Here is a 14,955-nt window from a genome sequence, read left to right on the forward strand (position 1 = left end):
ATATGCTTTTTGAAATTTAGTTTATTTACATATTGATTATTACAGTAAGACCACTACTTATGTAAAATCAATAAAGGTTGTGTTCCCTTGACTGAAAAATTAACAGAACAAGTGGAAAAAATGCTATTCAGACTGTTTAGTAGTATGTAAATTATAAATACACACTCCCAGCTGGATAGGTTGTCCGATGGTAAGACAATGTATAGCTTCCCCGGAGATGGATATAGTACATCATCTCAACCGGTGACCGACTCTAGAGCATGAAACTACGAAGGCCATCTTGGGTAGGAAAATAGTATGCATCTTATCCTATCAGCGTGCAAATATCGGTTTGGTAATTCTATACTCAGACATTCATGTCTTTGGCAATGCATTTGCACTTTATAAATCTATACACAAGATTAGCGGGACAGGTTACACTGGCATTGAGACACATTGTGGATTACTCAGGGAGAAAGGTGAAATGTATATTCTCCGCGAGGGATTGATACTCACACTGCCATCTTGGATAGGAAGAAATATTGTATCTTTTATTGCCAGCATGCACACCAATATGCGGGGCTGCTTGTTTAGTATTTGTGTATGCCTTTGGCGGCACGCTGCAAAAGGCACCGGGATGCACTGACTAGCAGACCAAAGGGCTAGTACAGGTTATTTTCCTTTTTAAACCAGCATCCAAGATGTCACAAAAATAATAAAAAATAACCAGATTGAATATTTTGTGATTTTGTATTTTAGCTGCATGTGGAGGCCATTGGCGGCACATGTGGCAGTTAATGAAAAGTAAACTGTGTGAGTAATGTGATGTCGATGTGCTCCTCTTATTGTATTAGTAGAAATGTACTGTCTTGGAGACTAGATTATGTTTCTATTTTTCAGTAGACCACATGTATCAAAGAAGAGTGCTTCAGCAACTTTTAATTAAGGTCAGGGTGAATTTTATGAAAAAACAAAACTATTTACGTTGATGTACAATTGGAGGAGAGGATAGGTAGCGCATGTCACATTATTCGTTTTTTGCAGTATGAGCGACCTCTTTGCACCTGTAATGTGTGGCTGATTATAGGTGTTACTGACGAAGATTAGGTGAGACTCAGAGAGCAGATTAGTTAATTAGGCATCGTTTTACAACGCACGAAAAGGTGATGCATTGTCATTTCTATTATGCAGGCAGGGAGTCTCCGCTCAAACGGTCGCAAGGAAGACCCTACCAGATGTATTATTCTTGCACTAATGGGTCAGAACGTCAACTGAAAATTAAATACAACCTGTACTACTAGATTATGGGAAAGTAGTCACGAAATGCTCTTATCTACCCATGCAAACTGTTTTGGGAGATTTAGTAGCCAGGAGAATGCAAAGGAGTACAAGGAAATGAGAAAACATCTTTTGTATACACACCGTCACAGACTGCACAAGCACTTTGTCTTGCCACAGTGCACGGAGCACCCTTGATTACGACAGGGTAACCAAAGGTGGTCCTGGACGGACGGTTCCATGCCAGATTTTCAAGAAAACATTTATCTAAATGGGGATATGCTAAAAATCTGGCCCTCCACGACAGACTTTGGAGAAGCCTGCATTAAGCTATATTGTTTATGAACCAGTGTATAAGGACAATAGATACCCTTTAAAGCATCCTTTGTGGATCTTATTTGTACGGGTTTGAAAATGTTATGGTATTGCGGACTGTTTGAGAAACTCCGATTTAGGATGCATGAATTTAAATATAATCCAACAGAACCAAATCTTTGTTTGTACTGTAATATGCTTGGATTCTGATGAATCAAGGGTAACCCCATGGATTATAATGCAACTCATAATTGAGGCCTTTATAGAATTACAGAAAGGTTGCGAAATCAGAACCTTGCTGGGAACCAAGCCACGATATAACAGGAGCCCTTGCGTAATCAGCGATGCTATTATCAGAGCCTTAATATAATGAGAATGCAGCCATAATTTGTCACCCCTCTGCATGACACCAAATGGGCCAATATTTTTTTATTTATTGTTTATTTTTTAATAGGACAAGTAGATTTTTGAAACATCCTGTCCGTTGTTCAGGTAGATATTTTATAAAATTCCACAACCTTGTACAATGATTTCAGATGTGCTTTTGTTGGGTGTATAATGTAGCACCGAGATCCCTTCAACAGATCTGGAGTGTAGACTAGATGGGACATGCGGCCGGACTACAAATCAAAGCTCATGTCAGACAAACACACATTTGGATCAAAACAGGACCTCACATATTCATATTTCACCGAGATGATTTGAAGTATTAGTGAGTTGCTGCTGTGGTACAATATTGAAAACACAGATCACTATCCCTAAATATTTGATGTAACACACATTTAGAATTTAGACCAGTGTGCCTCTGCACTGTCAGTGACCTGGCAAAACGTTATAGAGTAGCAGCTTACACTAATAAAGCAGCGAGTGAGGCACAATACATTGGATGTGCTGGGGATTTCTCTGTAGTAATAAGATGTCATATTTTACCCACAGAAAGGGTTGGGAAGGAAAGAGATTCATGCAGAAACCATTGTCAGAGAAAAATATTGCACACTTACCAAGGTTTGGAAAGTCAAATCCCAGAGGCAGCCCCATGAAAGCTTAGGGTAAGGCTGGAGAAAAAAAAGCATGTTGACTATGCTAAAGGAAAGGTAGGGTAGGGAAAGGTAGGGTAGGGAGAGGCAGGTTGGACCGACAGTCCCCCTATGACATGAAAATTAAACCTTCAAATCTTATTAGGATAGTTTAATTCTGCATACATTTTTACTTGAATGGAGTAGGTTTTGCCCGAAGACCTGAGGGAATTAAGAGAGTTAGACCTTTGCACCAAATCAGACACACCCCAACCTATCCCACCCCACCTAGGCAGAGATTAAAAAAAAAAAACTCACCTCCTTGCGGGGGCGGGTATCCTCCTGCTTGTGGATAGCCTGGATAACTCATGTCTAAAAGAGAAAAGAGAAAGTTTGAGCTAAAAATTGTGTCAAATGAAGAATGCATCTATAAATATATAACTTCAGATAAAAATGTGCAATTATATAAAAACAATTCAATCTAGATTTACAAGTATTAAATATAAAAAAGAGAAACTAATGCGAGAATAATAAAAAGTCACTAAATACAAATCGAAAAAATTCTATCAATAAGAAAAATATCCTGAGAATACTTGGGGGACATTAGGATTTCGGATAAGTCCTTTCTTATAGCCAACATACTGGCCCTAGCTTGGGCGTATGTGGTATGTGGCTTGGCCCTTGAAGATAGCGGATGAATGAGCCTTGAGCTTCACGCCAGCCTGGCCTTTCCTGCGATTCATCTGCCTACCCTGGACAAATGGACATCAGCGCCATCCGTGAACAGGAAGCATCATGGGGCAGCAGTAGCAGGCAGCTAGAGGGGTGTTGGAAGAATCGCTGTCCCTGCAGCTGTTGGCCCGGAAGGCCCGGGCCGCTTCATACAGGGCCAGCAGAACATGGCCCACGCCTGAAGACATACGAGGGCTAAACCCTTCACAAAGAGATGAATCGCCCGAGGCATCTGTGGTGCCACTTTGCCCGGCAAGCAGGCCAAGTCATTGCAACGGAGACAGGGGCCTGATCCATTGGTGAGGTGGAGCGCCCGATAGCCACAGTAGGGGGCACATATGACCCTGCAGGCTCCAGAGATAGCCTCCTGGAATGGTATTGTATTGCAATTGCATTCACGTAGTGCTTACTACCCCAGGCGAGGCGTTGAAGCTCTGTTTCGGAGAGTAGCATGCTACTGGTGAGTTGCCCCTGCTACCAACTACGTGCCTGAGGTGCTAGCAGTGAGTACCTGCAGCATGAGGACAACTGGACAGAGTCAGACAGAACTAATGGCCTGGGAGACAGAGACGTTTTAAGGCATGGGCAAAGTGGGCTCTGGCCCAGGGCCCCAACCGTTCGGGGTGGGGGGCCGGATACTGCCAGCTCTGTTCTGCAGAGATTCTTGACCTGCTGACCTTCAATAATTCTTAAGATGGTTTCAAATATCGTTTTCCTTTACTTTATTTTTAAAGTGGGTGATGCCTGAGAGTCTCTAACAGACATATTGCAGAGAAATGTTGTGTTATGTTTCACACAACATCCACAAAAAGATATTTTAGATCAAAACAGGACCTCACATATTCATATTTCACCGAGATGATTTGTAGTAATATTAGTGAGTTGCTGCTGTGGCACATCTGGGCTGATGCGTGGAACTGGGAGACCCTGGCACTAGGACGGCAACGCCTGTGACCCACAGCTGGAAGGGACATTGTTTGGCTGCAGAGTGAGCGAGTGACTACCTGTCCCGGCCCCTGGAAACATGTGGCTGGGGCTACGGAGGAGATCCAAAACAGACTAGCACCTGGCACTGGCTAGCTTGGTGGAGAGTGGGGCCGTTCTACCTGGCAGATGCTGGGTGAGCTGGTCTACAAGGGGGGGGCAGAGGACCCAGGCACTTGGCTAGTTGAGGCGAATGAGTGGATGGGTGTGTGCAGAGATACCTGTGATGACTGTACTCCACTGGAACCCTGTGCCCCTATACGGTCTATGGGGTGCGTTATTCCTGGACGTGGGCTGTAGTTTTCGGATATAGATAGTGAGATATATTTGTTGTTACTCTCTTTGCTGTCAAAGTGACCAGGATGGCGGGCCTGCAAGACTGGGTGACCTTGTCTGCCACCCTTTGTCTGCAATATTGTTGGGCCAGTGCCGAAGTTGCTGCTCTATGTCTGGAACACCCACACAAAGCCATTTCCTGAGGTTTGTGCATAGCACTTTAAAGATAAATATAAGGTTTATATCATGCCTAAGTTCGGGCAGTCAGCCGGCAGTTGTCACGCTGCTCTGGTGTTGGGAGTTTGTTTGCAGAGTGGGTTCCAGGTAGTGGTGCGATTACCTTGGTTACACTGCAAGAGTATGGCCACAACACCCACAGAGCTTAAACTGCTGACCCGGAACATGAGGACGATTCACATGTTTCTAGAGCGCAGGGCAGTGCATATCACTCTTTTGCAGGAGACACGCCTTACTACTGCGGAGGCACAGCACCTCAGAGGCATTGGCGGGGACAAGTGTATGCCACAGAGTATTCTGCCTATGCAAGATGTGCCCTGAATTAGGTTTCTAGCAGGTGTTCACTTTGAATCCACGTAGGTAGGAGTGGGCAATGAGAGCAGGTATGTTTTAGTAGGAAGGAGGTTGTATGGTAGACCCTTGATAATACGATGCATGTATGTCCCCAACCAAGACCAACTACAATTTTTGGCTTGCTTGTCAGCGCAGCTGGGTGAAATACTTGGGGGTGAATTAATTGTCTGCTGGATACATTTCTTGATGGCTCGACCCTGCTGCTGCCAGGGGCTCTTTCACAGTGGCTTCCAAAGGGGTTTAAGAAGGTGTTCAAGACACATAAGGGCTTGAGGATACTCATTTTACTATGGCCTATATGCCCTGCATGTCATATTGGACAAGTTCTTATGTTCTTCAACTTTTCCCAGTTTGTTGCCCACAGTGAATATCTTGGGCGCACCCTCTCTGATCATAGCCTGCATTTGATGGGTTTTCGACTGAAGGTATCTCAACCGGTGACCCTCTTTGGCACCTATTTCCTTGTGCCCTGGAGGATAATTATCAGGAAGGCCTGTGAGGGGCCATCTTGAACTATTTTGCCTACAATGCGGGAACAGCCTCTGACTGCCTTATTACGTGGGAAGCCTTTAAGAGCTTTATTAAAAGCCACTGAATAGGAGCGGCTGAAGAGGGTCCGGTTAGAACTTGATCAGGAATTAGTGGCATTAGATAGAGCCATTCAGGATTTAAAAATACATGCCACCCCAGACCCTGCTCTGGGATGGCGTCTGGCAGGAATCCTATAACACCCTGTTAGAAAGGCTCAGGTGTCATAACTACAGAGATGTCAGCAGGGTGCATGACAGCGAAGATAAGGCGGGCAGACTGCTGGCATGGCTCATCTGCCCATAGAAGCTTTTGGGACTTATTACAGCCCTGACCAGGTTAGATGGACAGCAAGTACACTCCCAAATGGGTATTAACGAAGCCATTCGGGAGTATTACAATGGACTGCTGCATGCATTCCCTTCACCCCTAACATTGTGGTGACTGCCTCCAATTGCTGCCGAGGAGATAGGATGGCCCATCACAGCCAAAGAAATTAAGGGGGCTATTAAGAGCATGGCCTGTGGGAGATGCCAGGCCCGATGGACTACCGGCTGAGTTATACTCAAAGTATGCTGGTACCACACTTGGAAGAAATATACAATAAACTCTGGAACGACGGCTAGAGACAGCTACCACAAGAGATGCATTGGTCGTTCCCCATCCAAAGACAACTACACAGGAACTGCCCACTTCGGCATTTCAGCTGTTGGCCACGTTGAACATGGATTTTAAAATCCTTAGTAAGGTGCAGGCCATGAGCGTGCTCCCACACATGCAGACATTGATCTATCTGGACCAATGTGCATTAATTTAACAGTTGAACACTTCCCTCAATAGGTGGCATCTGTACTCTGTGCTCTCCCCCTCCACCCCCCACAGAAGATGGAGATAATGAGAGCTGGCCTCATAGGTGTAGAACTGAAAAAGGCATCTGATACGGTTAGCTGGGCCTACCTGGTGGCTGGAATGGACCGGATGCAGATGGAAAACTCTAGGGCGGCATGGGTGCGACTGCTGTACACAAGACCCACTGGACTGGTCAGCACAGGTAGGACCCACTGGGGTTGTGAGCACAGGCAGGACGGTGTGTGACTCTCTATGTGTGCCCAGGAACCAGGCAAGGATGCCTGCTGTTACAGATTTTATTCGCTTTGGCTATTAACGTTGGCAAAGCAATGTAGGATGCTGGGCCATAGTATCCAGGTGGCAGGCACTGAACATCTAATATCACTGTATGCTGATGGTCTGCTTCAGTATGTCACCAACATGGATGCAGATATCCCTTTTATGTTGCAAATTTTACTCTGGTTTGGTGGGGTGTCCGGACTACAGGGGATTGAAGAGAAGACATGTGTTTTTCCAGTGATCCCTCGGGCGGTCAGATCATGGACCCTGTGGGCAGAAATCAGTTGAGCACTCTGGACGTTTTGCTACTTAGCGATACAAGTCTATCATGCTGTAGAAGATCAATGGGAGGGCAACCTAGGAGTGGTGGTGCACACCCTGAAGGGTTGTGTTGCCTTCTGGCATAGGCAAGCTCATCAATCGACTACAACGCATTCAAAACGCCTCGGCACGACTGATCCCACTGGGTGAACAGGACAAACAAAATCCAGCCTTATTCATTTAATTGGAGCAAGATTCTTTAAACCCTTGTGAATTACCATTTTGCTCTGCAACTCATGTGTACATCTATCAAAGTGCAAAGTGAAGGTCGGCTCACAAAGCAGTCAGTTTGCAAAAACAGACACCTCTGACCCGACAATTGTGAGAGTGTTGCTTATTAAACGATTGTTGTAGAACTACAGCAACCTCAAGCTAGTGGGGAAGAAAAGGAGAGGCTTGAACATGCAGGGCTGCACTTGGATGCCTACGACAGTTCGATCACGGCAGAGGGATGTGCATAATCTGGGTCTGCTTCATGGATTTGGGAACAAGAATGGAATAACGCCTTTGTGAAAACCATCTTTGGAAAAGTTTTTCATCCACTAATCCCCACTATTGTTTTCTGGCCTCATACCATACTCAAACCAGGAATTAAGGGATGGCATAATCTTTTCTCGACACTCCATCATCAGGCTCAAGGAAACTCAAGAGTCTCTGTTTAAACAATTGAAGCTTATGTTGTTGTCTAACTGTTAACTTTCATTATTTATTCGATTTTCTATAGCACGGACATTGCCCAGGGGCTCTAGAGCGATTTACAGTGGCATAAGTTAGAAGAGAAAAACAAGCATTGGCAAAGCCAATAGGTCTTGCCTTTGGGACCTTATAAATGTTTAGCCATGCAAAAGTTAATTTTGTTGCACCAAGGATATTGTACTGCATTACTAAATACTTATAAGGTCCCAAATGCTAGACTTATTGGCTATGCCAATGCTTGTTCATGTTACCTTTGGTTTGCTGTTTTTCATAACTTAATTTTCTCTTTGACAGCATTGTGGTAGAAGTTAGTTCCCTGAGATCAGCCCTTCGGTGTGTCTTCAATGCTTTTTGTTTGGCCACCTCCCCAGATAATGTATATTTTAAGGGACTCCAATATTATAATGTTGCTTGGAAGGCAAAATTAAAGAAGACAATAAAGTTGTACCCCATTGTCGTTTGAGGCTCCATTTTGTTTTGACTTTTAATTGTTAATAAAGGGAATAGGCAAACATACCTAAAAAAGTGTAAAGGTTTTGCTCAAATTGAATGGAGAAAATTCCAGCCCAGTTACTCAATTAAAAAGTATTCTACTTCATCTGAAGAAAGAGGACACCCTAACGCTTCTCTCAGATGGGGCATCAGAGCTGAAGTGTCCTAGCGACTTGAAGGCATCAGTTAGTGCCATGCAGTCTTTATACAATCATCACAAAACTAAATAAAAGGAACTAAAATTCTTCATTTTAAGTTTCTTCATTGAAAAGCCTCATTAGGTCAACAATTTCATTGGGTTTTGTTCCACTAGATGTATTCGTTGAACAAAAAAGAAGAAGAATGCTAATATAAAATGCAGTGTCCTTTTGTATTCTCCTTCCTGCAGATACCATTCAGTTTTTTGGACGAAATTTTTGGTTAGGTGCTATTCTTTGGAAAGCATGCCCTAAAAGATAGAATGATTGAGCTTGGGCTCGGAATGAGAAAATAACGAATAAAGCAGCAGTGCCCCAAATCCTGGGAGCGATACATAATTACACAGACCTCACCACAGAATTCAGTCAACCATTATATTTCCCTGTAATTATATTCATTTTTTACCGTAGGGTCGACTGTATGGAAATACAGCATACTAAAGGGATAGAAAGAGGTGAGCATCAAGCCCTTTCTTCTTAAATATGCAGTCGTACAATGGCCCGCGTGCTTTGTGAGTTGCATAAATGACTGGCAGCGTGTTCCATTCGAGGCCTATGTGGGGTCGGTCGACAGCTGTGCACATTGGCTTGCTGGGAGCAATGGTAGCTGCAGACAGGAAAAAGCTGAAATCCTACGTCTACCCTCATAGCGTTCTTCTGTCGGAAAAATGAAGGTGAGAACTTTCATCCAGCTTTGCGTGGGGAGCAGCAATACTAAGTGGGACAGTGCTGATGGCAGTATATATTTCACAGTGAATTGCTGTCCTTGTGGGAATAAATGCCTTTAAACGGTCAGCGCGATCCAGCCTTTCCTGCTCAATCAACAGTCTGCGAGTGGTGGAGCAGCTAAAGGAAATTTAACAACAAGCAAAAGTGACACAGCTGCGCTGCCGGCCGTGAAAGTGAAACTGATCGTGATCGCAATCATGAACAAAGGGGGGTGGGAAGAAGGGGAACAGGGAAATGAAACGGACTAGGAGGGAGTGGGAGAAGGAGGGGCTAGGGGGGGGGGGGGGGAATTCACGGGCTGGAAGGCTGTAAGGCTTGATGAGCCTTGACAAAAACCCACATGGCGGCTGCGCGCGTGAACGCAAGCTTGAGGCCAGCAAAAGCCTCTGGTAGCACTTTCAAAAGCCACTCACTAAATTTCTCGCAGCGCATGCGCTGGCTCAGCAACACCTAATGAGGGATGCTTACTGTTGAAATTCCAGCGAAGTCTCGACATAGGCATTATATCACTGCCAGCTTCAGTGTTCAGAGGGGTAACAAGAGCTAAAAAGGTAAATCCGATTTCACTTTAAGTGGCTCAAAAATCTCCAAAACAATGGTTCTCTACAAAACTGGCTGGCAAAGCTGTGAGGCACAATGTTTTCAAAAACAGCATATTACTATCTCTTCCCCAAAAAGCGATCAGTGTTGATGCCTCATAACCAAACTACATACACTACTGAAAACAACCTTTTTCCTGACCTCCCAACTTGTCACTTCAGCCACCTGCAGCGGGCAGCATCTCCTCTTTACATCACCGCCAAGCATTAGAACTACTCCTCCCTAGCACTCAAGAGGTGGCACTAGCTTCCAAACCTCAAGACAATCCAGTTCAGGAACATCTGCATCCCCCATTATGCAAATTTTAGATGGAGTTCTCCTTTCATCTGCAGCACACTCCCCCACTAAAATAACCCCTATATTCCCTAAAAGTATTTTCCTTCTCTCGTGTTTTTAAGTTTTCAAAAGGTTGAGACAGAGACCTTTCCCTCACAGTATTAAGGTTCTCCCTTTACAACTCCCCTCGTGCTAGCAGAAATCCATCACCACTTTCAGAGAGGGCTCAAAATCTCGTTAAATCTAATACATGTTAATTGGCTGGCCTTCCCATTGATAAAATGGGACCTACTCTGCCCTCTACATTCCTTCTTGCAGCATGGTCGCACAACAGATTGAGAGAACGTAAATTTCAAGAAACATTATTGAGTTGAGGCAATTTCAGTCACACAGAGGTCTAAACCTGAACTGCAAATGAAAGTTAGTTGGGATCGTTTTTCCATTGCCAAAGCAGTTGCTCCCTTGCTTGACCTTGCTTGACCTTTCAGGACCTCGCTCTGCAAAGCCCTTTTTAGTTCAAGTATGGTCTTACATTTTTTAGGAAACCTATCCAATCATTCCTCTCCTGAAAAGACCAGCATTAGGGCCAGCTGTCCTATCCAACAATCAGACTGTGGAAAGCTGTGTGAACCAACAACTGTTAACTCTATATGCACTGAACATCACTTATGAAATGCCTGTCAGTCAGGTTTTCACCCCATTAGCACAGGGTTATATTAGTTGATGCTACTACTGACTTCAGGATGATCCAGAATGCCGGAGACTCAGCAGCCCTCATTCTTTTAGACATCTCTGCAGCTTTTAGCAGTCTCTCAAGACACCCTTCTTGGCAGGCTCAATGCACTTGGTGTTAACAGCACTGTCTGCATCTGGTTCTCTCTGATACATAATAGTTGCAAAGCAGCGATTCTGGGCCACTGCCTCTCAGTATTTAAGTACATCAATTGTGCATTCTCCTCAAGGCATCTCTTTGAGCCCTACCCTTTTTAACATCTGTGTGGCCCCACTAGTTGCACTCATATCTTGTTGAATCCGACTGAACGCTTATGCAGCCAACTCCCAGATCTTTCTGTGACTTAGAGATCTCGATCTTTTCCACAACCAATTTAAAGGGTGTCTGTACTCAGTTGTCATTTATCAGCTTGCAACCATTTGGCTTAACACAAATAAAACCGACATTGTTTTTGGAAAGTCTTCCAACTGGTGGTCGGATTCTCTTGGCGCTCTCCCTGTACCACTATGATGGCATGGAACCAAGTTAAATATTTGATAAACGTACTTTTGAGGCACACATTTACCAGCTTATTTCCACGGTCTTTATGCTGAAAGAATTTAGCAAAATTGCTCTTCTGTTGCATAGCTCCTCAAGAAAAACCTTGGTCCTGGCTATTTCCTGGTGATACTATTACATTGCTCTCATCATTAGACTGGCTGGCTCTCTGAAGAAACTGAAATTCAACCAGAATGCGGTCACCTATCTCATTCTGGGCCTTAGCAGGAAATCTAGGATATATGTCTCTCTCCACTTCACCGGCTCCCCATGTGCAACAGCAGTTTGTTCAAGGCCTTCTGCTTTTGCACTAGGCCATAAAGAAACCAGAAGTTTCTCTTCAATCTGTATATACTCCTGCGAGGGCTCTCTGCTGCAGGATTTTACATTATGAAAATTTCTAAATTCACGAAATTCTGCATAGGAGGGCATTCCTTTTCTGTGGTCATGGCCCAAGCATGAAAGGATCTTCCTCAGGCTATTCATGCCACAACTTGCCTTCTCAAGTTTAGGAGAATCATTAAAAACTCACTGGTTTACTTTTTTGGCTTTCTTCTCTTGCAATGGTTCTCATCTAGTTCCAGGACATCATCAGTACTGCATGTGTTATAAAAATCTAAATCAATCAATCCTTGGCTTTGTACCAGTGGACAGTGTGATTATACCATTTCCCACAGTGAAGTTAGAGGGAGGCAGGAGGATCAAGGCAAACTCTAGTCCTTCCCTAATGCAACTACTAAGCTGTATGACTTCGATTTAGTCAGCGATTTTCAAATTGGGTATTATATCCTGTCCATTGCTAGAGGGCAGCTATGGGGGAAGGAAGCATGCACTTGTGGCAATCACTTTCATATTAACATGGCTTTCTGAAATCCTTTCTGCCAATCTTGGTATTAACCTGTATGAGCCTTCATGGCAATCCATTACACAAAGAGCCCAGACTGGAACAGAATCAGGTGTAAACTCATTTTAACTTCTGGAGCAGAGCATATAGATTTGAAGAAAATGAGTTCACTAGGTCCTATTAATTCCTCCATTCCTTGCCATCTCGTGACAAAACCCTTCCTACAGCCTCCATTTCTGCTGACGCAAAAAAATATCACATACCCAAACCCCCGTTCTTTGCAGTTACCCAATTCCTCAACAGAAAGCCATGAGATACCTATGCCCTGTGTAAACAAGCTTGTTTTCATCTTCTGCTCCCTGCTTGGTAAACATCCTTGACACCCTGATCAGGTTATCTGGACAATGGTCTGAATGCCGAGCCTTGATCTAGCTGATTGAACAATGGTCTGAACACCACCTTGATCAGGTCATCAACTACAAACACCACCCTGATTGAATAATGGACTGAATGCCAAAGAGTGTAGTAAAACATTTATATAAGGTTTGTTCGCTGTGGAGTAAAGCAGCAGCCTCCTGGGTTTTGTCTCTGACTAGCTTGGGACTCTGTTCCATAGCTCAAGCTATTTTAATAAAGGTGGTTCTCTGCAGAAAATGGTTTCCGGGTCCACTTTATTATATAAGGAGGGTAAGAGTAGACTCGGGTGATTCCCGCACCGCCAAGCCCCCACTCCTGCTTGAAGTGGGCTTTTCTTGGTTCTACAGATTAATAGGTCAAGCAATATTGTCAGCTTACTTGAAAACAAACAGCGCGCCTCTCTCACACTTTGTTGTCCATCACACTGCTAAGCGCTACATGCTTTAACAAGATAACCATATGTCCGTGGTTATCACACACGATATGTAAACACTTCCCACATAGGATAAAAACAGATAACACTTCTAACCACACACATACATGGTGTAGTATGCTTCCCATGTAAGCAAGCGCTTTAGTGCCCCACATAGGGGCAGTTAGTGCTACACAAATGTTGCAATACAATCAGCATACAGGTTACATTGCTGCAATGTTTCTTGCAGTATATAGCACACAAAGAAGCATCAGATACCTCCTCAACACCGACCTCAAACTCCCAACAGTCTCCGTAGAGGAGTCCAGAAAAGGCAAATCAAAGAGTACCAATATTTAAGGCAGCGGCTGATATCAGCAGCTGAATAGGACAGCAGAAGACTGAAAACCACACACACACACTCCACTACAGAGGGACTAGGTAGCAGGTGTACGTTTTTTCAAAGTATCTATTAAATCTACTATTAAAAAAATAGTGTACTTCTCTATGGTATTCTACCCATCAGTAGGGATTAGAATTGCGCAAGCAGTCTATTTTAACGCCGAATTCAAGTTTACCAAGTGTATAACATTTACCTTTCAGAGGCAAAAAGAGAAAAAACTGGGGTTTTGCTCATGTACAGAGAGACAGAGTGGTTAGCTCAGTAGTGAAGCCCTAGTGCAAGGAAAGAATTGGCTTCCTGGCTGCTGCTTGAATTATAAACTACAGGAATAATCAAGTCTCAGTTCAGTGGGCCCAGGTGCAACTGCACGAGCTGCACCAGTGGAAGCTACGTCGCTGGGTTAGCTTAGTAATTGCAGAGCGCAGCAAGTTCATTGGAAAAATTTAAGTAAAATGTGCGTTTTAGTTTCTCATATGTGTGTCTAATTTTGTGAAGCAAAACAATACTGTGTCGAGTCAGGGTAAGACTAAGACCGAAAATGTGCCTGGTCATTAAGATAAAAGGGGACCAAATAGTGAATTCAATAGCTAAAAAGTGACTCATTTCTTCAAACCAGGGGCACATTTGAACATGTAAAGACATGTTGTACAGGTGTTTTGTAAGGTATGGATAACTGCAAGGAGTTGAGCTTGCTGCAGGCAGAGTTAGTGGTAAATATCAAGGAAATTAACAGTGAAAACTGGACCAGCAGACCACAAAACTGGCCCACCTCTAGTCAACCATACACAGATCAGTCTGACCAGCCCTTCGGGTACTGCCCGTTTGCCCTACATGCCAGTCCGACCCAGTTATGTTCTTCCTCTTTCGAATCGTGGTTTCTAATCCAGTTCTAAGTTACCTATTAAAATGTTTGAGCAATTTCCACTTGGGTTGAAGTTTATTTCCGCTCCCTACATGGTCTGAAGTAGGCAAGTGCATGGAGAAAGGTGCAACTGCCCCGGAACCTCCAGTGCTTCCACTAACTGGAGCACTTTTGATCTTTTAGAGTTCATCCCCCCCCCCCAAGTGCCTGCCTGACAACCACGGCGGTCTCTCTAATATGCTCCTGAATGAGTCAAAAACTCATCTCTTGTCAAACCATTGGCAATAACTCTACCTTAAGGATATGTAAACCATCATCCAAGATGCACTCTTATTTGTCACCAGTCTACTATGAAGACCTTGGAAGGTAAGTGGACAGATGTCCTCTTTTAGGGAGAGGTTTATATTTCAGATTCAAGGTTGCACTATTTTTTACTATGGAATAACATACTGTGTAAAGAAATCTGTACATGTCCTTCGATTTGCATAACGAAACAAGATAAATTGTAACTCCTTTGTAAAAGCAAAAAAAAACTGCATAAAAACTGCATTAAGAAAAAAAACACACATACTCACCTCTACCTGATGGCCAGTAGCAGACCTCCCAATC

At 43.9% G+C, this 14,955-nt stretch overlaps 1 protein-coding gene across 2 annotated transcripts in view; it reads right to left on the reverse strand.

The window, feature by feature from the left end:
* ANXA11 (annexin A11) overlaps positions 1-14,955 on the reverse strand; it is a 114,745-nt gene that overhangs the window by 50,072 nt on the left and 49,718 nt on the right. For both annotated transcript variants that reach the window (XM_086922430.1, XM_086922431.1), the window contains exon 2: positions 2,907-2,960. In XM_086922430.1, the coding sequence (XP_086778556.1) occupies positions 2,907-2,958 (52 nt within the window). In that variant the 5' untranslated portion in view covers positions 2,959-2,960. The remainder of the gene's footprint in view (positions 1-2,906; positions 2,961-14,955) is intronic.

This window comes from Lissotriton vulgaris, chromosome 5 (genome assembly GCF_964263255.1).
Source record: "Lissotriton vulgaris chromosome 5, aLisVul1.2, whole genome shotgun sequence".
NCBI lineage: Eukaryota > Metazoa > Chordata > Amphibia > Caudata > Salamandridae > Lissotriton > Lissotriton vulgaris.